Below are 23,919 nucleotides of genomic sequence, written 5' to 3' on the forward strand. Positions count from 1 at the left end.
CACAACAAACCAGAGGGTGACAAGGACTATCCTTTGACAACATAGCTCATGGCTCCGCTGCACATTCAGTGCACATGTGGATAGCATTCAGAACTATTCTGATGAAAGGTCATCGACTTGAAATATTAACTCTGTTTCTCTGTGCATAGATGCTGCCAGACCTGCTGAGTATTTCCATCATTTTCTGTTTTTATTTCAGATTTCCAGCATCTGCAGTATTTCGCTTTTGACTTTAAGCGGTGGCCTTGCACAAACCTGGGCCCTTGCTGCGATGTCCAGGCACTGAATATTGCGTTTCGCACTGGCCAATGCAGCAATCATGCAAATTGGCAGTACAAGCATGCTGCCAGCATTGGCAGCAAATGGCGCAGGTTATTATTGCATCGCCCGACTGGGCTATCAAACTTAGCCCCCAAAAACCATTGGTACTGAAAACCAAAATAAAAGCAGAAAATACACAGATTAGTCTGAAAATAAAAGCTGGTTAATATGGCAGATGGGAGTCAACTTTTTTCGTCTTTCTTTCTCTTGTAGGCATGAATGAATACCATCTTCCAGACAAACATCCTAATTGGCTTTGTTTCAGCTTCAAGCTAATAAACAATGTATCACACGGCACAGTAACTGTTGTCTACATTCCACCTACTCAGGGGTTGCCAATCCTCCAGCCTTGCCCTGGAGACTCCAAGAATTGAAAACTTTGGGCATGATCTAGGTCAAAAAGACCCTGAATTGTCAAATTGGCTCCTTAATGGATGATTTTATTACTGAACATGGCAGTAAGTTATTTACACATGATTAGTTTAGGGAGGTCATATGGCTTGGCCATGTGAGCCGCATGGAAGATGGCAGGATCCCCAAAGACACATTGTACAGCGAGCTCGCCACTGGTATCAGACCCACCGGCCGTCCATGTCTCCGTTATAAAGACGTCTGCAAACGTGACATGAAATCGTGTGACATTGATCACAAGTCGTGGGAGTCAGTTGCCAGCATTCGCCAGAGCTGGCGGGCAGCCATAAAGACAGGGCTAAATTGTGGCGAGTCGAAGAGACTTAGTAGTTGGCAGGAAAAAAGACAGAGGCGCAAGGGGAGAGCCAACTGTGCAACAGCCCCAACAAACAAATTTCTCTGCAGCACCTGTGGAAGAGCCTGTCACTCCAGAATTGGCCTTTATAGCCACTCCAGGCGCTGCTTCACAAACCACTGACCACCTCCAGGCGCGTATCCATTGTCTCTCGAGATAAGGAGGCCCAAAAGAAAAAAAAAAAGAGGTCATATGACCTCAGCACTTTGAGTGAATGTTTCCACTGGAACCCTTTTTCTCTAAAACTCGAAGTGACAAAGAACTATAATTTATTTTCTGTTGACTTAAGACTTATTTATTTTTCAACAGGAAGCACAGACATCATCGGTGACAAAACCAGCTTGTGGTGGGGTGGAGGGGGGGTCACTGAACTTGAATTGCACAAAGGCTGTGATTAATATACAGCAAATGACACTTCGACTGTATTTCCTGTGGGGGATGCATTTGGGTGCAGGGTTTGATAGACGGGTGTAAAAGATCAAGGAAATTCTGTCGAAGCCGAATTACGAATATAACTCACTTGAGCCCAAGTTTCCTCGATTTTTACGCAGGTTTATGCCCAGAGCATGCGAGCCTCTGGGTGCAAGCACACGGGAAATTCCAAGCCCAGATGTTGAACTTCATTATACCATGAGGATTAATAATTATTTCTCAATTATCATCAGATACAAATATAGTAAACTGGCACCAATTCAAAGGGCTGTCAAAAATCAAGAAATGTAAAATGAAGGGCAAAACAAACCATTGGTTAACTAAAAAATAAATGTCAAGTCTTTCTGATGTGGTGTGATACTGAATTATACACAAAGGTGGTCACAGCCTGAGGTTTGTGATGAATTAGCAAGGAAGCTACTACAATTGGCCTCAGTGTTCCTGTGCCATGGGGAGGAGAGACCATCAGGATTCCTACTTTGGATCAGGTTATACTGATTCCTGTTGGAAAATGCTGTGTGCGAATATTGAGTGAGAAGAAACTAGCCCCAGTTCTGCTTTAGGGAACGAGGAGTACAGATATACAAATCACTAAAATAGCAACACAGTTACTAAGGCCATATAAAAGCAAACAAACAACTGGGGTTCATTTCGAGAGAAAAGAACTGAAAAGCAGAGAAGTTATGTTAAACAGCAGGTTCAATCATCGTTGGGTTCCTCACAGGTGTCACCGGCCACTTTTTAAATGAGTATAAAAGCAAAAATACTGAAGATGCTGGAAATCTGCAGTTGGGTTGTTTAGTTTGTTTCCACTGTGCCTACCCATTGTTTTTTTCATGTTTGTGCTTGGGGACAGGCTGTTCAGTTTTCTGTCCATTAACACCCTATCTGTACTAACGCTTTGTCTTTCACCACACCATTAACATATCGTTTGCCTTTGCTCCATGATATTCTGGTCAGTTATTCTCTGTGACCTTGTCCTATCAACACCTTCTCTTTTGTTATCTCTTACCCCACCCCCACTTTACTTGCTTAAAACCTTTTACATTTCTAATATTTGCCAGTTCTGAAGAAGGGTCACTGACCTGAAACGTTAACTCTGCTTCTCTGTCCACGGAAAAAGCCAGACCTTCTGAGTATTTCCAGCATTTTTTGTTTTTATTTTAAATGAGTATTCCTTGCCTTCAGGTAACCAGCCGGTGAGTCTGCTTCAAGGTGTGAGGAGGGTGAACTGGCGCAGGACGACAGTATCATGGTAGGTGCCCAGGAATCTTGTGCAGACCTGCACAATCACCATTTTGTGCTTGCACACCAGCTGTTCATTGATGGAGTGGAAGCCCTTGCAGTTCACAAACACACCAGTGACCTGGAGTGTGTTAATTGTCACATGTGTGAAGTTGATGATGCCCTGCACCTGTGGAAAGCCAGTCAGAGTTGCAAACCCCACCGCCCACTCATTCTGACTGGCATCATTGGTGGCAAAGTGTACATACTTGCCTGTCCTGCCAAACATGGCATCAGTCACCTGTGTGACGCACTTGTGGGCAGCCAACCAATGGTGGGCTCCTGCTGCTGCTCACCCTGCTACTGGTCATCTTGGTCCTCATCTGAGGTCCAAACTAAAATGGCACAAGAGACAATCAGGCTGATCTGAAAGAGCACGACTCCAAAATAGAGACCAGATTCACAAACCTCCAAAGCAGTGAAAGTAACATGTAAAGTAGTGAAAGTAAACTCTCAGAACAATACTGTGAGCATAAGCCTTTCACACAATTAGGCAAGAAAACACGCTCTGAGGTTTCAGTACTTATGAGAATTTTTGACTGTCATTTCTTCACCCTCCTCAATTATCACTGTGCTCTCGCCTTGTTTTCACTGACGAGTTCCAGGATACTCATGCACCCACAGGTAAATCCCAAATCCCCTATTAGTGTCAGTCTTGATGAGTAATGAACATATTGAAATTGCCAGCCCGCCTCTCCCAAGAGGGTTGCTCACACACAGCCTAATGTGGAGCAATTAAATGCAGAAGTTAGCGAGTTGGAGCCAGCTTCCTGACACACGGGGCTGAATTTAATTGGGGCTCTGCCGTCCACGGCGGCACCCTTTGAAGTCAGCGTGCGCCCACATTAGCCAGCTGCCGCCGAGCCCCCACAATATTACATGCAGGGGCTCATTAGAATTCCAGCGCCGAGCCGCCCTCCCCATATTACGTGGGGAGAGGCGGGACATTCGGCACAGTGAGAGAGTCTTTGACAGTTGTGCAGCAGATGCTGGAATCCTATTTTAAGCACCCCAGCACCTGCTTCCTGACAGCTGTCAAAGAAATACTTACCTGACTGTTGAAGAGTGGAGCTGCTGTCAATCTAGCAGCAAAGTAGAAAGTACTGCAGAAATCCAGCAGGTCAGGCAGAATCTGTGGAGAGAGAAGCAGAGCCTGAAAGTTAACTCTGCTTCTCTCTCCACAGATGCTGCCTGACCTGCTGAGTTTACCCAGCACTTTCCGCTTTACTGCCACATCCTTACCCTGCTGTGTCCCAGTGTCCTGTGAAGTTGAGATCCTCTTCTCCCACTCAAGTGTAACATTCCTTCCTATAGGCGTGCTGCACCTGGGTGAATAATCTTAATTTTGCATATTCCAGGACATGAGACTTCAATAGACCATAAAAGGTATTACAGAGGTTTACAGAGAACACACTGACACAAATGGGAATGCACGAGTGTCACAGCAATGTAAATACATCTTTTACGAAATGTTCCTCACCAACATGTGTGTCCTTTTCTCTGTGTGAATGATGTGTGTCAGCTTGTAGCGCCAATGTCACATCCCTTTGCACCATTGGCCTTTCAGGAGAGCCAACGTATGCAATATCACTGCCATGTCACCATTACTCATGAGCGTCTCCATGGACTCAGTGATATGGACATTGGCTCAGTCAACTGCTGCCTCTAATGGTTTACACAGGGATGCTGCAGATGTGAACTGGTGCACAGCAGGTGAGTGAGGGTGATCTGTGGCTTGCTGAGCTCCTATCGGTTCCTATGGAGCTGACAGCCTTTGTTTGATAAGCCACTGCCATACATCCCTAGCTCACTGCTAGCCCTGCGTGCAGAACCTGGGTGCCATCTGCCCTCCATGCGTCTTTCATATTGTAGGTCCTCAGTGTCCTCATAGTCCGAGGTGGAGGAATCCTGTTGACGTCTCTCCTCATCATGCCAGGCCTGGCCCCTATTGGGTGTGTAGTTGTGCAGAGCAGCAAAGAAAGGAGCTGGCCTTTTTGGCCTGTAGGTCAGGGCATCATCCTATCCATCCAGTCATTGGAGGTGCTTTTTTAGCATGCCGATCTCCTGCTCAAGGTGGCTCATGTAGATCAGTGGCTGGCATTGTATCTCTCCTCTGCAGCAGTGGTGGGGTCTCTCACTGGTGTCAGGAGCCATGTCTGCAAAGGATAGCCCTTATCCCCAAGAACCCACCCCTCCATCTGAGCCAGTTCAGTGAACAGCGGTGGCAGCCGGGACTGGCGCAAGACCCAGGTGTCATGGCAGCTGCCTGAGAAGCTGTCACACACTCGCTGCAAGCATCTGCGGTGTTCACATACCAGCTTCACCTAGATTGAGAGGGGTCCTTTAATGGTGATGTCTGCAGGTGGTAGCCTGGCGGGAGGCCTGATGGCCACATGAATGCAATCTATGAACATTACAACCTATGGTTCTCCGGCAATGGTGCCAGAACCAATGGCCCTCTGGGCCTGGCTGTGAGAGTCTGTCCTGAAGAGGACATCCTCACTGGCCCTCCGGTGCAGGGCATTGGTGACCTCCCTGATGCAGCAGTGCATTGCTGACTGTGTGACCCCACAAAAGTCTCTAGTGGGCCCCTAAAAGGCTGCAGAGGCGTCAGGCTTGAGAACCACTGCCACTAGGGCGGCACAGTGGTACAGTGGTTCGCACCGCAGCCTCATAGCTCCAGTGACCCGGGTTTGGTTCTGGGTACTGCCTGTGTGGAGTTTGCAAGTTCTCCCTGTGACCGTGTGGGTTTCCTCCGGGTGCTCTGGTTTCCATGCCAAAGACTTGCGGGTTGATAGGTAAATTGGCCATTGTAAAAATTGCCCCTAGTGCAGGTAGGTAGGTGGTAGGAGAATTGAGGGAAGGTAGGGATGTGAGAGGGAAAATGGGATTAATATAGGATTAGTATAAATGGGTGGTTGATGGTTGACGCGGACTCGGTGGGCCGAAAGGCCTGTTTCGGTGCTGTATCTCTCTATGGTTATGAGGAACAAAGGCATGGGATGTCCACAGAGCCCATGGACTGCAGGTCATCCTTGAGCAGGGCACGTGTCACCACTCTCTCTATATGTGCAATCTCCTCTGACACTGGTGCTCTGACATCCGATGGCATGGCATGTGGGGCCTGTAGATGCATGGCAAACGTAATGGTGGGCTCCCCTTGGGGGCTGCTGCTCACGACCGGGGGCCTCTATGTGGATCACACCTGCCTGTTGGTATTGCCTCTGGTGCATACGGATCCTCAGGAGCAGAGGATCACACAATGTAGGATGAGCAATACCTATTTCCATGTGATAAATAAAGTAGAACCATTCATGTATTAGAAGGTTCCTAACAGGGCATGGATTGGTGTTGACGGGTACATCAGCTGCTTTCCTGCATCAACTATATGGCGTGCCATGGCATTGCCCATCTTAGCCAACACTCAGAGTGGCACAACATGACCATATCAATATCCTACCAGCTGAATCGATTGCCCCCACCATCCATATAACCTTAATGCTCCTACCCTTTCTGGCACCCTCCCCACACACAGGGTGCCCAGTGTGCCATTGACTCCTCACAAACACAGAGCATACATTGTTAACGGAGGGATGGTACATGGTACCTCCCTTCATGCCAGCACTGCTTTCCCTCCAATAATCACAGACCCCGTCCCTTTCAGAATACAGAGTTAGACCCCAGTGTATCCCCCCTGCCTTTAGGAATGCAGAGTTCAACTCCTGAGTAACACAACTTACTTTCGCTGGTGACAACTTCTGCCTCTGAGGACTCGCCGGCTTTTCAGATCGTGTACAGGACGGCACGTGATGGCTGCCCGTTCAACGAAAATTCTGGAAGTGTTGGTGGAGAGGCGGCGGGCTGCATAATCAGCCAAGGTAAGCACTCTTTACCATATGCTAATTGTGGTGCCACCACCGGCGGTAATATGTAGTGGGCCTTCAACATTGCAGGTCGAGGCAGGCCTCTCCCCGCAGCATTTTACTGGCCCCCGTGCCACACCCGCGGCGTTGAAGGGCTGGTAAAATTCAGCCCACAGTCAATTTCACAGCTATTAAACCCCCTGCACCTGCTCCCAATCGCACCTGCTCCTGGAATTAAAAGTTCCCTCTGGGTATTCAGAGTGCTACTGCTGCCTATCGGACTGTACTCCAACTAAGTAAGCAACTTCAGAAGAGGAAGGAAAATTGGGTGCGAAATCGCCATTGGCTGTATTGTTCATATTGAAAAGGGTCAAATTCACTTCTGATGGGGAAAATAACTGTTTTTCCTTTATGAAGGAAGGAAAACATTTGACAAGAAATGTCAGTTTAATGTCAGTGTAGAAATGCAGCAAGACCTGGATGATATCCAAACTTGGGTTGATAAGTGGCAAGTAACATTTGTGCCACACAAGTGCCAGGCAATGACCATTTCAAACAAAAGAGAATCTAACCATCTCCCCGTGACATTCAATGGTATTACGATCGCCGAATCCCCCACTATCAACATCCGGGGGGGTTACCATTGCCCAGAAACTGAAACTGGAGTAGCCATATAAATACTGTGGCGACAAGAGCAGGTCAGCGACTAGGAATCCTGCAGCAAGTAACTCACTTTCTGACTCCCCAAAGCCTGTCTGCCATCTACAAGGCACAAGTTAGGAGTGTGATGGAATACTCTCCACTTATCTGGATGGGTGCAGCTCAACGCCATCCAGGACAAAGCAGCCCGCTTAATTGGCACCCCATCCACAAACATTCACTCCCTCCACACTGATGCACAGTGGCAGCAGTGTGTACCATCTACAAGATGCACTGCAGCAATGCACGAAGGCTCCTTCGACAGCACCTTCCAAACCCACAACCTCTACCAGCTAGAAGGACAAGGACAGCAGATGCGTGGGAACACCACCACCTGCAAGTTCCCCTCCAAGTCACACACCATCCTGACTTGGAACTATATCGCCGTTCCTACACTGTCGCTGGGTCAAAATCATGGAACTCCCTTCCTAACAGCACTGTGGGTGTACCTACCTCACATGGACTGCAGCGGTTCAAGAAGGCAGCTCACCACCACCTCCTCAAGGGCAATTAGGGATGGGCAGTAAATGCTGGTCTGGCCAGCGACGCCCACATCCCATGAATGAATGAAAAGAAGGTCTGCCATAACTGAACCTTTGCCAGTTTGATCCACCTGCATTCCTGATCTTGTCAATTTGGTTGGCTTTATTAAAGCAGGAATTGGCAACATGCAGAGAATGGAAATTTTAACAACTTTTAATTTGCTGCTGAGAACTCTTAAGTAAGGTGCAACATCAATCATCATTGACAAAGTTTCCTCACTGGAGAACAAAGACAAGTCAGATCAACCACAAAAAGCAATTCCTGGGGTATTAATCTACATAATGAGATAGAAAAGTGCAGTAACAGAAAAGTCTCTGTAGTTTATCTGCCTGATCTTAGAAACAAATTCCCTTCGATCAGATGGATATGATGATCGGGTTAAACGAAGATGCTCATGTGGAGCAAAACTGCCAGCATAGGCCAGTTGGGCCGAATTACCTGCCTCTGTGTTGTAAAATCTATGTAATTCTTCATAATCATTCCCACTTCAAAGGAACTCAGGAAAATTAAATCACATTCTATTTTAAACTAGAATTCTTGTAAAGTTCTTTCTGTCCTTTAAAGAAAAACTTTTCATTATAATTCTCCTTCAGCCGAAAGCCTATCCAGAATACAACAGAAAATGTAAGCTTACTGGATTTCTTCCTGATCCGTAAAAAGCTATGTGGCTGGTCACCCCGAGCCTGTCCCTTAGGAAGTTGTCCCATGACTAGTTGTCCATACGCTGGAAGTAAGGTTTCCTGAGTGGCCACCCGCACAGTACAATCAAGATTCATCGCCATATCGTAGACAAATGTAAGCACATTCTTATCGATTGTATTAGATAACCCATAAAACTCAGTGACTTCCAATGGTGTTGAGCCCAGCTGGATGATGTTACAGTCTGAATCAAGTAACCGAACGTTAAGAATGAATGTTTCTGTGAAGGTTTCTGTCTCTGTAAACCTGCAATTGTAAACACACAAACAAGCACAAGGGGGAAGTTAAAAATGAAAACTGAAAACAGCAGAGTTGGAATGTTATTCAAACGTTTTGGAAGAGTTAATCGAGATTTTAACACAATGTGAATTAAAAAGGTAATTTTACAGGGAATCTTGCCAACAGCCGACATGTTTTCAGAAAATTATCCCCCTTACGGGAAGATCAAAGTTCCTTACCTCCAATTCCCACATCCCAGTCCTAGCTGAGCCTTGCCAAAGGCCAGACATTGATGCCAGACGGCAGCTTGGCATTCACACAGAAAGACAGAGAAAGTCAAAAGAGCAAGTCACCTTCTCATCTCCATTTTCAGAACTGCAATGACACAGCCCAGGGATCAACTCACTTGCCCACCTGCTCTTGTGGTCAGGCAGTGGTATGTGGCGCAAGTAGATTAACTGAGGGGGAAAGCTAAACAACTTTATTTTTTATAAAGCATCATGTCTACAGTTCCATGTTCGATTGTCCTTGTATGTCTTCCCTGCTGTCTATTGTGGAAAACATTCAGTGAGACTCGTTCTCAAGCCTTTTTTCAGACTTGTTCAAAATTCTAAAATTTGAACTCAAGAACAGAATAACCATATCCTTCAGATTACATTTTAGAAAATCACTCATGACATTGATACAAAATCCTAGACTTTCTGATCAATGCTATTTTTAATGATCAGAAAATCTAGGCTTATTTTTCCCTACGAATAACCAAATCTCTTTTCCCATTCCCACTTCTCACTTGCCTGTAAAGTCTCAGCATGACTTGATCCTCATCCAGAATTGGACAGCCATTGTGAGCATATTTCACTTCATTGGCAAGGAAATGGCAATCAAAAACCTGAAAGATGTTGCACATGTTAAAGATAAATGGATCTGAAATTATTTAATAAAATTCATCTTTTAAAAAATATTTCTGTGGCTTCAATTAAAATGTCCAACCTCTGATGAAATGTAGACTAACTCATTTATTCACATAGTAAATAAATATTAGTGATCTCTGCCTTGACTAATGTAGAAAAAATGATTAAAGCACATACACTTACTGAACAAAGTGTAAGAAAATATCACAATAGATTGGACAATGAAATGACTGTATTACCCAACACAGTACTCGAATGCAAACACATGAGCACATTGGTACAATTTTTTTTTTTTAAATCACTATGTTGAATACATATTATTACTTTATATGCACAGCTGGATTTAGAACCCACAACACCTGTGCCTGCAAGTAACCTCTGGGAAAAATAGTCACTTGCAGAGAGCATTTTATTCATGATTTACAGGGTGCTGTGAGTTCTTTGAACATTTGAGTTCCTGTGTGTGATCCGAACTGTTTTGTGCAGAAATTTCAGGAAAACTGCACACCTCTCTATTAAGCCAGCAGTTCATCAACTGGCATGTCTATAATTGATTATTGTGTAAAAGAAAAACCTGAAGTCTAATGTGAAGAAAGCCCAGAAATTTATTTTCTTCCGATTGTTGCATTTTCTCAATTCTGCACATAATTGTAAATCTATAGTTCTTCCAAAATAATCTGTTGTTGCCTCAGTGTGAAAGTAATGGAACAGGAAGAAGTTAGGGCCCCACCCCAGCCTTGTTCTGGAGATTGTGTCTGGCCTTGTAGGGATGGTGTCTCCACCTGCCCCAAACAAGGCCACTGGTGAACAAGTGGGTGGAGCTAGGGCTCCAACTGCTGAGAGTTTCCACATCCTCAGCCTAGCAGACATCCAGTGGATGACTGGACATCTATATGTCTGGTGAGATCAAGCCTACCAGGTCACCAAACAGCACATTTCAAGACCGCTTGGGTTGTCCATGTCTGGATCCATGAAAATTGAGGAGATTCTTTTAAAACTTTTAGCTCCCTTAAAAAGTTGTGGGTGTTGGAGGTCAATCATGTCAGTCCCAGGACATCACTGCAGGAGTTCCTCAGGGTACTGTCCTAGGCCCAACCATTTTCAGCTGCTTCATCAATGACCGTCGCTCTATCATAAGGTCAGAAGTGGAAATGTTCGCTGATGATTGCACAATGTTCAGCACCATTCGCGACTACTCAGATACTGAAGCAGTCTGTGTCCATATGCAGCAAGACCTGGACAACATTCAGGCTTGGGCTGATACGTGGCAAGTAACATTCACACCACACAAGTTCCAGGCAATGACCATCTCAAACAAGAGAGAATCTAACCATTTCCCCAAAGCCTGTCTACCATCTGCAAGGCACAAGTCAGGAGTGTGATGAAATACTCTCCATTTGCCTGGATGGGTGCAGCTCCAACAACACTCAAGAAACTCTACACCATCCAGGACATACCACCCCGCATTTATATCGCACTTTTCATGACCACCGAATGTCTCAAAGCACTTTACAGCCAATAAAGTTCTCTTGAAGTGTAGTTGCTGTTGTAGTGTAGGAAACCTAGCAGCCAGTATGCACACAGCGCTCTCCCATAAACAGCAATGTGATAATGGCTGGACAATCTGATTTTGTGATGTTGATTGAAGGATAAATATTGGCCAGGACACCAAGGATAACTAATACAGAAGCAAAATACTCTGGATGCTGGAAATCTGAAACAGAAACAGAAAATGCTGGAAATATTCAGCAGTTCATGCAGCATCTGTGGAGAGAGATTCATTTAATTAACTCTGTTTCTCCTTCCACAGATGGCATGCTGAGTATTTCCAGCATTTTCTGTTTTTGCACCAAAGATAACTCTTCTTCAGAATAGTGTCGTCAGATCTTTTATATCCATCGGGGCAGGCAGATGGGGTCTTGGTTTCACATCTGAAAGTACAACACACCCTCACTACTGTCCTGGAGTGTCAGCCTTGATTTTTGCGCTCGTGTCCTGGAGTGGGACTTGAACCCAAAAGTTTGTGAATTTTAGGCACAAGTGATACCAACTAAGCCACAGCTAACACACTAAAAATACTTTTAAAAGATTTTGTTCAAATTTCGTACAAGGATTGGTATTAATTCTGAAGAATAAATGACTCGGCTTGCAGTATTTCTAATTCATCTTGAAAGTTTTCTGAGTAGGACAACAGTTTGAAAATCAGTAATGTAAGACTCCAGTAGCAGAATAGATCACAAGCCACCCATAAGTGGAAACCAATGAGAAATATCATTATCAACTTTCCAGAAGGAATCTAACTGGTTGGGTTTCAGCTCACAGGGAGGGCTTTGTATGCATACTCTGCAGTTAATTCAAGACATTGGATTCAGATAATTCCAAGATCTAAAATGAGCCCAATAGTAGATAACATTGCAAGACCACCTGGCAAACCTTACATCTCCTGCTCCACTAGGCTAATAGAGAAATTAGACATGTCTCCCCCTCGATCATGGAATGTGGGCATCACTGGCAAGGCTGGCATTTATTGCACATCCCTAATTGCCCTTGTCGACAGTGTGGCTTGCCATTTCAGAGGCGATTGCTGTGGGTCTGGAATCACATGTAGGCCAGACCAGGTAAGGACAGCAGATTTCCTTCCCCAAAGGACATTAGTGAACCAGATGGGATTTTACAACAATCGACAATGGTTTCATGGTCACCATTAGACTGGCTTTTAATTCCAGATTTATTAATTTAATTCAAATGGCGCCATCTGCTGTGGTGGGAATCAAACCCATGCCTCAGAGCATGGCCTCTGGATTACTAGTCCAGTGATATTACCACTATGCCACCATTGCCCCCTATTGCCCAACTGGGCATCAAGAAAACCTAGATGTGCCAGATATTGACATATCATAAGGAAAAGTCGAGTATTCCCTTTAATAAGGTGGTGTATAGTGTTAGCATTCTGCAATTTCACATCTGGACCCTCAGTTTGAAGTGAACTCAGATGTATTAGATGCAAATCTCTACCATCTGTAAGGATCCTGTGTATAATGAGTTTGAACAGTTTCGGTCCACCTACAACAGGTGCAGGCCCACAGAATAAAACTGCCCATAATTTGGCACAAATAAGCATCAAATGGACAATGCCATCCGGAGAGGCCATGCAAGGTATGGTATCCTGGTATACAAGGATATTATCCATCCAATTAGTTGAAAATATTAAGCAAATATATTGAATTGAGAGGGTGCTGTCTTCTTGTCATCACAGCCAGGGTTCCATGAAATCTGGAAATGTGCAATCATTTGGCAATACTTCCAAAGTGGCATGTGTTCACAAAATGCAGCAAAGGTCACTTAAATATAGAAGTTCTCATATAAACACGATGCACTTGGACTACATTCCTTTGAGTGCTTTATTTCGATGCTCAATACACATAGAAAATAACACCTATGCATCAAGTAGCACAGACAGGAATGCAGTACAGGCATAGAATTCCTATTTAAATCCCTTGAGCTTGAGCTTTAAATTTATAGAAATGTGCATTTTCGCTGTTGCACCAGGGCTTCTGCCAATCATGCACTAAAATTATAACAGGAAATCGGAAAAATGCCTGTGGAAATTGCAGACATAAATGTTTGTGAATCTTACCATGTTAAACCTTTGAAACAATGTTCGACAGTTGTAAAGGTACCATTTGAATTGCCCAACTTGGGTCAGACTTTTGACTTTTAAATAAGCTCACGCTTTTCCTGTTGTATTTAGAAGTTTACAGAGATATGAAAATGTGGCAGAATACTGGGGAGCTTTCTGTGAGCTATTTCATTTGACTAACAAAAGTCCCCATCTTACACAGGACTATAATGATGCCTCAACAGAGAGAAATGTTCAGTTGTTGATATCTCACCTGGGGGGTAAGCTTGCCGACTCGTTGTGTGATTGGCTCATTCATGACCACCTCCACCTTGCAGCTGTCCTTCTCCTTTGGGATGTTGAACCGCAGGTCCTCCTCCGAAAGAAACACAGACTGCCCCTTGGCAACTGTTATGCCACGATTCACTTGGACAAAGGAGGGTGCAGTACATCTCCAAAGGAACAGATGCAGAAGAAATGCAGGCTGTTTCCAGTAATGCTTCATTTTCACTGAGTCAGGCTCGAGTAACAAAACCTTCAAACTTCTCAGCTCTTCACAATCTGCTATTCAATTCACTTTCCATCAAAGCAGAGCACAGTGTGATGAAGCTTTCTCTGAAAAGAGAGGTATTAGCCAGGGTTGGAGGTGAATCTTGGAGAGTCAATCTCCCAAAGCAAAGCTCAGGAGTGTCAATAGCGGATGTATATCAGAATAATTCACGATCCTGCAGCCCTGCAAAATAAAAAATAATAATTTTTTTGTGATTTGTTTCGAAAGCCGATGCATTGTTTTCTTCCTGCTGTTCGCAGGCCAAAGTCAATGTCACTCTGAACATGTGACACTCTACTAAGTTTTCCTGGAGGATTTGTGCTCAAAGCATCTCCAAGGCAACAGGGTTGATATTGACAAATAAACATTGGCAAATAAACATTGTATCCTTCGACTGCTGTGATACTCTGCTATTATGTCCCAATGCACTTCACCATCAGGGCAGCCCCAGAATTGATGCTCTTCAAAGTAAGAATTCAGTAAAGTTTCACTCTACAAGTTTACTTAAAACAAAACATTACAACAGATTTTCTGACTGAGGAAGTGAAAAATATAATGATCTTGAACCCTAATGAAATAAAATTTCCTTTAAAACTTTGCTTACTACCAACGTGAGTGAAATCAAATGAACATCTCTATCATATGATATGTCAATAGCTGCCACATCTACTACAATCGTAAATTTTTTGGGAAAGTGTATGTTTTTGTAAACTTACAGCTGCTACTTTCAGTTCCTCATTTAGGCAGAACCTTAACATGTGGAAGACAATATTTAAAATATAGGCTTTTGGCTGGTCATCTTCCAACCATCATATGAGATGTTAAACCTAAGTCCCATCAGCTCTCTCAGGTGGACATAAAAGATCCCATGTCACTATCCAAAGAAGGGCAGGGGAGTTCTCCCTGATGTCCAGGCCAATATTTATCCCACAACTAATGCCTAAATGCATGTTATCTGGTAATTGTCGCATTGCCCTTTCATAGAGTCATACAGCACTGAAACAGGCCCTTCGACCCACCAAGTCTGTGCCAACCAATAATTTATACGAATCATACATTCATCCCATGTTTCCTACCACATCCCCACCATTCTCTTACCTACCTATACTAGGAGCAACTTACAATGGCCAATTTACCTATTAACCTGCAAGTCTTTGGCTGTGGGAGGAAACCAGAGCACCCGGCAAAAACCCATGCAGTCACAGGGAGCACGTGCAAACTCTACACAGGCAGTACCCAGAACTGAACCCAGGTCACTGGAGCTGGGAGGGTGCAGTGCTAACCACTGCACTACTGTGCCACCCTGTGTGACCCTGTGTACAAATTGCTGCCACAGTTCATAAATTACAACAGTGACTATACTTAAAAAGAAGTTCATTGGCTGAAAAGCATTTCACACAATTCTGAGGTTGTGAAAGCACAATAACATTGCAAATCTCCCTTTTATTCTCCCTTTCATCTGTATTTCTGACATTAGCCTAGAAATTTGATTGCACAATGCATGTTTTTCAGGTGAAAAATGAGCACATAGGAATCAGGATGGTGTAATGTGTGCAAATGTGCCACATACCACTTGCCTGAAACTGGCATTAGACCCATTATTTACGCAAATCGAGGACCTAATGTCTGTTTCTGGCTTCTTTGTGAAATTCATTTCCAAGTGATCACTGCTTGCATGGGACAGTTTTTCTCAGGCGCATAACTGCCAAATGAATAGTCTTTCTAGGAACTGCTGGAGACTACCAGCCAAAAGGTAACTTTCAAGTTTTTCTATTTATCTTAATGTGGAGGCAGGAGGAATTCCCCCAGCTCCACAGTAAAACTGCTGACCATGCCGGTCAGTGCTTTCACCCCTCTTTAATTACTTCCTTCCTTCCTCCCACTGCCTCTCGGACTCAACTATGAATTTTAGCAAATGGTAAATTTTCTTGCAATTGTAGAAAAGACCTCAGGAACTACTTCATAAAACTAATGTATTTGTTTCCTGTACTATACAATAAAATTATCACTGGATTCCATCACTATTTTAGTTGCATATATGTGGTATTGGAATAGTTAAAGTATTTCAAATGAAAATCTTGCTATTATTATGTAGAATAACTCCTGCAATTTCAGATGGTATTCTAATGCTCCCGATTGTAGTGTTTTTTAAAAATTGCATTGTGAATTTTGCTCACTTGAAGCTACCATACAACACACATGAGCCAGAAAAGTGAAATTGAAAGCAAAGGTTGTTCAACAGCATGTAGTCTCTGCTTCAGATCTCTTCCTAAACTCAGCTGAATGTTTAGAGAGGCAGCACTGAAACAGGCCCTTCGGCCCACCGAGTCTGTGCCGACCATCAACCACCCATTTATTCTAATCCTACACTAATTCCATATTCCTACCACATCCCCACCTGTCCCTATATTTCCCTACCACCTACCTATACTAGGGGCAATTGCTAATGGCCAATTTACCTATCAACCGGCAAGTCTTTTGGCATTGGGAGGAAACCGGAGCACCCGGAGAAAACCCACGCAGACACAGGGAGAACTTGCAAACTCCACACAGACAGTACCCAGAATTGAACCCGGGTCGCTGGAGCTGTGAGGCTGCGGTGCTAACCACTGCGCCACTGTGCCGCCAATTTTCCAGAACACCACAATAACGACAAGATAAATAGAAAACAGATGTGAAAAACAGGAAACATTGCTTTCAGATATGACATTTTTGAAAGCTTTTTGTTTTCTTTCTAAAGACAGCATTTTAAGTTGGAGACTGTGTTAGAAACACACAGGAAGCTTGTACAGTGTATACACACACACTGATCTCTCCAAACAAATCATCCAATCAAAGAACAAAGAACAGTACAGCACAGGAACAGGCCATTCAGCCCTCCAAGCCTGCGCCGATCTTGATGCCTGTCCAAACTAAAACCTTCTTCACTTCCGGGGTCCGTATCCCTCTATTCCCATCCTATTCATGTATTTGTCAAGATGCCTCTTAAACGTCGCTATCGTACCTGCTTTTACCACCTCCCCCGGCAGCAAGTTCCAGGCACTCACCACCCTCTGTGTAAAAAAACTTGCCTTGCACATCCCCTCTAAACTTTGCCCCTCACACCTTAAACCTATGTCCCCTAGTAACTGACTCTTCCACCCTGGGAAAAGGCTTCTGACTATCCACTCTGTCCATGTCACTCGTAACTTTGGAAACCTCTATCATGTCGCCCCTCCACCTCTGTCGTTCCAGTGAAAACAATCCGAGTTTATCCAACCTCTCCTCATAGCTAATACCCTCTAGACCAGGCAACATCCTGGTAAACCTCTTCTGCACCCTCTCCAAAGCCCCCACATCCTTCTGGTAGTGTGGCGACCAGAATTGTACGCAATATTCTAAGTGTGGCCTAACTAAGGTTCTGTACTGCTGCAGCATGACCTGCCAATTTTTATACTCTATGCCCCGACCGATAAAGGCAAGCATGCTGTATGCCTTCTTTACTACCTTATCCACCTGCGTTGCCACTTTCAGTGATCTGTGGACCTGTATGCCCAGATCTCTATGCCTGTCAATACTCCTAAGTTTAGTTTAGAGATACAGCACTGAAACAGGCCCTTCGGCCCACCGAGTCTGTGCTGACCATCTACCACCCATTTATACTAATCCTACACTAATTCCATATTCCTACCACATCCCACCTGTCCCTATATTTCCCTATCACCTACCTAGGGGCAATTTATAATGGCCAATTTACCTATCAACCTGCAAGTCTTTGGCATGTGGGAGGAAACCGGAGCACCCGGAGGAAACCCACGCAAACACAGGGAGAACTTGCAAACTCCACACAGGCAGTACCCAGAATTGAACCTGGGTCACTGGAACTGTGAGGCTGCGGTGCTAACCATTGCACCACTGTGCCGCCCAAGGGTTCTGCTATTTACTGTATACTTCCCACCTGTATTTGGCCTTCCAAAATGCATTACCTCACATTTGACCGGATTAAACTCCATCTGTCATTTCTCCGCCCAAGTCTCCAAACGATCTATATCCTGCTGTATCCTGTGACAATCCTCATCATTATCTGCAACTCCACCAACCTTTGTGTTGTCAAAAAATAATAATCTCGGATCATTGCAGAGAAGTTTCCTCTGAGAGGAACGCGATCCCAGATGTTGATCACACGTTTTCACTGCATTGCTGATCAATAAGTCGTTGTCAATACCCAATCTAACAACTTTTGATGTACATTCAGATCCATTATCTGAATCTTCACGTTGGCAAAAGTGGCTGCGATGTTTCAAAGGCACATTGGCAGGTTTTACAATCACGGATGACAACAAAAAAAAACCTCAGCTCTCCTCTATGGAGCTGAAGAATTAGAAGATATCTTTTATATCACTTACAACTGAGCAAAGTGACTGCAACTCAGCACAAAATGTACTGACAATCTACTTTACACCCAAGAAAAATACCATGCACAAAATGTGACGGAAACCCCACATGCCAAATGGAAATATGAATTTTATTGTGTGGAACTTTGCCTGAGACTTTTACTGAGATTGTTACAATAATTTTTTTAAAACAGAACAGCGAGCAGCCAAGATGGTCACACACAATTTGCACATGAGAAGCCAAAGGCAGACTGGAGACAGAGGTGATTCCCCAGTCCAGCCAGAACAATGGGGTACAAAAACAAGAAATGCTGCATTCATTCAGCAGGTCTGGCAGCATCTGTGGAAAGAGAAGCAGAGTTAACGTTTCGGGTCAGTGACCCTTCTTCGGAACAATGGGGTGCTCTCTGATTAAATTACCTAAAATGGTTTTGTCATCACGGTCATCAAAAGCCATCAACGCCCATTGACTGTGAAAGAATTGCGTGAAGTGCGAGCAGGAATTAATGCAGGATAGAATATGGGCAGCAGTTTTGGATGAGTGGAAGTTTATGGAGGATGTGACTCATCCAGCTGAGCATTTGAATAGTTAAGTTTTGAGATGACATGGTTGAAGTTTTCACTGGCAGTTGGGCTGAAGTCAGGGTGGAGGTGGGTAATATTGCAGAGGAAAAAATAGGCAGTCCTTGCAATGGGCAAGATATAAAGATTGGAAGCTCAGCTGAAGACCAAATAGGCATCAGGATTGCAAACAATCTGCTTCAGCTTGAGATAATGAGCAGAGAAAGATGTCAGACAAGCAGTCAGTGTATTTACACCTAATCTGTACTAATGCTTTGTCTTTCAACACACCATTAACATATTGTTTGCCTTTGCTCTGTGACCTTTTGGTCAGCTATGTGGCCTGGTCCAATCTGCACCTTCTCCTTTGTTATCTCTTGCCCCACCCCCACCTCACTTGCTTATAATCTGTGACTTTTCTAATATTTGTCAGTTCCGAAGAAGGGTCACTGACCCGAAACGTTAACTCTGCTTCTCTTTCCACAGATGCTGCCAGACCTGCTGAGTGAATCCAGCATTTCTTGTTTTTATTTCAGTCTGGCATCACATTGGCAGTGGCAGAGTTGTGAAGAGGTAGAGTTAGGTGTCAACGTTAGTATGAAATCTGACCCCATCTATCAGATTGCAATCTGATTTGCTCCTTCTCATTGATAACCACTGAATATCTGCCTCCATTAACTGTCCAATAGCTCCTGATCTTAGAATGACACTCTGAGAATGCTGATGCTTTTGTGATCTCTATTCCAATGCACTCCTGCCAGCCTCTTATCTTCCACCCTCCATAAGCTTACTATTTCAAACTCAGCTGCCCATATCTTAACTCGCATTCACCCATCACGCTGTGCTCCCTGGCATACATTGTCTCCTGATTAAACATCGCCTTGATTTTAAAATTCTCATCCTTGTTTTCAAAGCCCTCCATGGCCTCACCCGTTCCTCTCACTGTGACATCCTCCAGCCATATAACACTCTGAGACGCCTGCACTCCTCCAATTCCCAGCGTTAATCGCTCTACCACTGGGGTCATGCCTTCAGATGCCAAGGCCCTAAGCTCTGGAAATCCCTCTCTACCTCTTTACCACACTTCTTAAAATCTACCTCTTTGCCAAAGTTTCTGCCCTTATGTGGCTCAGTATCAAATTTTGTTTGATAATGCTCCTGTGAAGCACCTTGGGACATTTCACTATGTTTCAGGTGATATATAAATGCAAGTTGTGTTTGTTCTTGTTGATGGGAGATTGGGTTACTTCAGCCTTCCCGGTGACATGAAAACGAGGAAGCAGTTTTACCATTGGTCTTGAGCTGTGGCTCTCACTACCACCAGACCTTCACATCTGTGATTCTCAACACAACAACATCATGATGAAGATAAATGTCATCAGCTGGAGAGACTGCAGACAGACATTTACTCACAGTATATAAGAGAAACTCTGAACCCAAATCACCCTGATTACCCTCATGAACTTCCTAGCTTCCGAATGATTAAAAAGTCGTCTAACGTTTTGACCAACACCTGACACATTTTTAAATTAAAAAAAAGATTAATTGTACGTGGGCATTGCAGGCAGCATTTATTACCCATCCCTAATTTCCCATGAAAAGGTGACAGTGAGCTAACTTTTTGAATAGCTCCAGTTATGATGTGTGATAAAGGTATTGCCACAATGCTATTAGATAGGGAGTTCCAGAATTTTGACCCAGTGATGATGAAGGAACAGTGATATATTTCTGAATCAGGATGGTGTGTGACTTAGAGGAGAACTGGGAAATGGTGGTGTTCCCATGCATTTGCCACCCTTTCCTTCTAGAGATCGCATGTTTAGGAGGTGCTGTCGAAGCCTTGGTGCATCTTATAGATGGTACACATTGCAGCCACATAGTGCCGGTGGTAGAAGCAGTAGAGGCAGTAAGTGTTTAAGGATGTTGTTGCTAATCAAGCAGACTGCTTTGCTCTGGATGGTGTCCAGCTTCTTGAACTCTCGTGGAGCAGCACTAATCCAGAAAAGTGGAGAGCATTCCAATACACTCCTGACTGTGCCTTGTCAGTGGTGCAAAGGTTTTGGGGAGTCAAGAGGTGAGTCATTCGCCATAGAATACCCAGTCTCTGACCTGATCATGTAGGCAAAATTATTTATGTGGCTGGTCCAGTTACGTTTCTAATCAGTGGTGATGCCATTGAATGTCAAGGGGCGGTGATTAGACTCTCTCTTGTTGGAGATGGGCACCACTTGGCACTTGTGTGGCACAAATGTTACTTGCCACTTATCATTCCAATCCTGGATGTTGGTCAGGTCTTGCTGCAAGCAGGCAAGGACTGCTTCACTATCTGAGAAATTGCAAATGGTGCATTGTGCAATCATCAGCATAAATCTTCACTTCTGACCTTATGATTGAAGGAAGGTCATTGATAAACTAGTTGAAGATGGTTGGGTCTGGGACACTACCCTGAGGAACTCCTGCAGTGATGTCCTGGAGCTGAGGTGATTGGCCTCCAACAACCACAACCATCTTCCTTTACGCTGGGTATGACTCCAACCAACGGAGAGTTTTCCCCCTGATTCACATTGTCACACAGACTGGAAGTGCAATGATATAAACTATGGAATAACTCCGAAGAGTTCTGAAAAACTGGCTTTGCTTTTTTTTTTAAATGAATTTTTATTTTAAAAAGAGAACAATGGTCTAAAATGGTTGCCAGAGAATAGCGGATTGTTCTTTGTGTATTTAAACTGCCTGACAAAGATAAAGGACAAATCTTCAAAGCTAAGAGGTATCGATTGCACCCCATCCTAAAAATTTCTGGAATTGAATGTCTTCTTCTGGAACAAAGAAGGTATGAAACAGCAATTATGCGATCACCATGGGGAAGAGATGAGAATGCCTCAACCACCCACAGCCCATACCATGTGGCCATAATGATAAGCAACATGAATATTATTGTACAACACAGAGACATAACTAAAACTGAGAATCAAAAATAAAAACAGAAAATGCACATCAGCTCAGTTATAGAATAAAATAGGAGCAGGAGTAGGCCATTCGGCCCTTCAAGCCTTCTCCGCCATTCATTATGATCATGGCTGATCATCCAACTCAGTAACCTGTTCCTGCTTTCGCCCCATACCCTTTGATCCCTTTCGCCCCAAGAGCTATATCTAATTCCTTCTTGAAAACATACAATGTTTTGGCCTCAACTGTGTATTGTGAATAGCTGGGGTCCCAGCACCGATCCCTGCGGTATCCCACTAGTCACTGCCTGCCAGTCGGAAAAAGACCCATTTATTCCAACTCTTTGTTTCCTGTCTGCCAAACAATTTTCTATCCATCGCAATACACTACCCCCAATCCCATGCTCTTTAATTTTACACGCTAATCTCTTATGTGGGACTTTGTCGAAAGCCTTCTGAAAGTCCAAATAAACCACATCCACTGGCTCCCCCTCATCAACTCTACTAGTTACATCCTCGAAGAATTCTAGTAGATTTTTCAAGCATGATTTCCCTTTCATAAATCCATGCTGACTCTGTCCGATTCTACCACTGTTCTCCAAGTGCTCTGCTATAAAATCTTTGATAATGGACTCTGGAATTTTCCCCACTACCGACATCAGGCTGACTGGTCTATAATTCCCTGTTTTCTCTCTACCTCCCTTTTTAAATAGTGGGGTTACATTAGCTACCCTCCAATCTGTAGGAACTGTTCCAGAGTCTGTAGAATCTTGGAAGATGACCACTAATGCATCCACTATTTCCTCAGGTCCTGGCGATTTATCGGCCTTCAGTCCCATCAATTTCCCCAACACCATTTCTCTACTAATACAGATTTCCTTCAGTTCCTCCAGTCAACATCCAAAAGGTTAATGTTTTGGGTCTGAGGTAAAGGCCGGCTACCCGACCTGAACCCAATGGGCCCCGACATGCGTCCGGTTCGGGTCGGGTTGGGATGCACTTTCAGGTCTGGCATTCGGGCTCAGGTCGGGTCGGGTCGGGCCAGATCGGACGCGCTCTATTACAGGGAGGTGGATCCACTGTTAATGTAATTTTTGGACTAGAAAGGTGGTTTTGTTAGTTACTTTAAGCTTGTGCCGATCAACAACAAAGTGAAAAATGGAAGGTAGGTTAACTGATGGTTGGGCCTGGTCGGGTCGGGCGCAGGAAAAAATGGAAGGACAGGGGCCAGGTTGGACTCAGGTTGGATGTGGTTCTGTTGGGCTGGGATCAGGTTTTTTTTTTGCAGACCCGAGCAGGCCTTTACTGTGAGGCTTGCTCAGAACACAGGTCACTACAGATGCTTTTAAATTACTGTACACAGGAGAGTGGTCGAATTATGCAGTATTTTTAAACAGTGAAGATGCTTTCCATATAAGCTGGCTGTTGACTTGATCATGATATACAGCATCTGCACAGACTGTTTGTGGCCTGTTCACATGCATAAGGCACTCGTATCATGATGTCGAGCAAGCACAGGGGCTTGAAATGAATCCAGAACAATACTTTTCAACCCACATTGCCAATGGCGGTCAGGATGAACCAGCAAGTGCAAAGATATTTTTGTCCAATAGGCTTAAGAAAAAAAAGGATGTTTATTGCTGTTAGCAAAGTGAAATCAACATTAAAATAACTGCTCTGTAGAAACATTGCAAATGCAAATGTAAAACCTTCCTCTGCTGTATTCCTGAAAAAATTGTAAACATATTTTTAAAATATTGTATTTAAAATTTTGCTAGACGAAATCTTCAGCAACAAATTTTGAATGTTGTTACATATAATGACCAAATGAGTTCTCCCCCACAGCCCATCACCACCCTCCCATCACCACCCTCCCATCACCACCCTCCCACCGCCACACTCCCATCGCCACCCTCCCATCACCACCCACCCACCACCACCCTCCCATCACCACCCTCACCCTCCCACCACCACCCTCCCATCACCACCCTCCCACCGCCACCCTCCCACCACCACCCTCCCATCACCACCCTCCCACCACCACCCTCCCATCACCACCCTCACCCTCCCACCCTCACCCTCCCATCACCACCCTCCCACCACCACACTCCCATCGCCACCCTCCCATCAC

At 44.3% G+C, this 23,919-nt stretch overlaps 1 protein-coding gene across 1 annotated transcript in view; it reads right to left on the bottom strand.

Annotated features, from left to right (window-relative positions):
* Nucleotides 1-23,919, bottom strand: part of frem1a (Fras1 related extracellular matrix 1a) — a 356,873-nt gene that overhangs the window by 329,740 nt on the left and 3,214 nt on the right. Inside the window, exons 2-4 of the mRNA XM_068030756.1 lie at nucleotides 13,631-14,089; nucleotides 9,621-9,715; nucleotides 8,543-8,853 (exon numbers count right to left, since the gene is read on the bottom strand). Coding sequence (XP_067886857.1) covers nucleotides 8,543-8,853; nucleotides 9,621-9,715; nucleotides 13,631-13,861 — 637 coding nt within the window. The 5' untranslated portion in view covers nucleotides 13,862-14,089. The remainder of the gene's footprint in view (nucleotides 1-8,542; nucleotides 8,854-9,620; nucleotides 9,716-13,630; nucleotides 14,090-23,919) is intronic.

This window comes from Heterodontus francisci, chromosome 4, assembly GCF_036365525.1.
Source record: "Heterodontus francisci isolate sHetFra1 chromosome 4, sHetFra1.hap1, whole genome shotgun sequence".
In the NCBI taxonomy this organism is placed as follows: Eukaryota; Metazoa; Chordata; class Chondrichthyes; order Heterodontiformes; family Heterodontidae; genus Heterodontus; species Heterodontus francisci.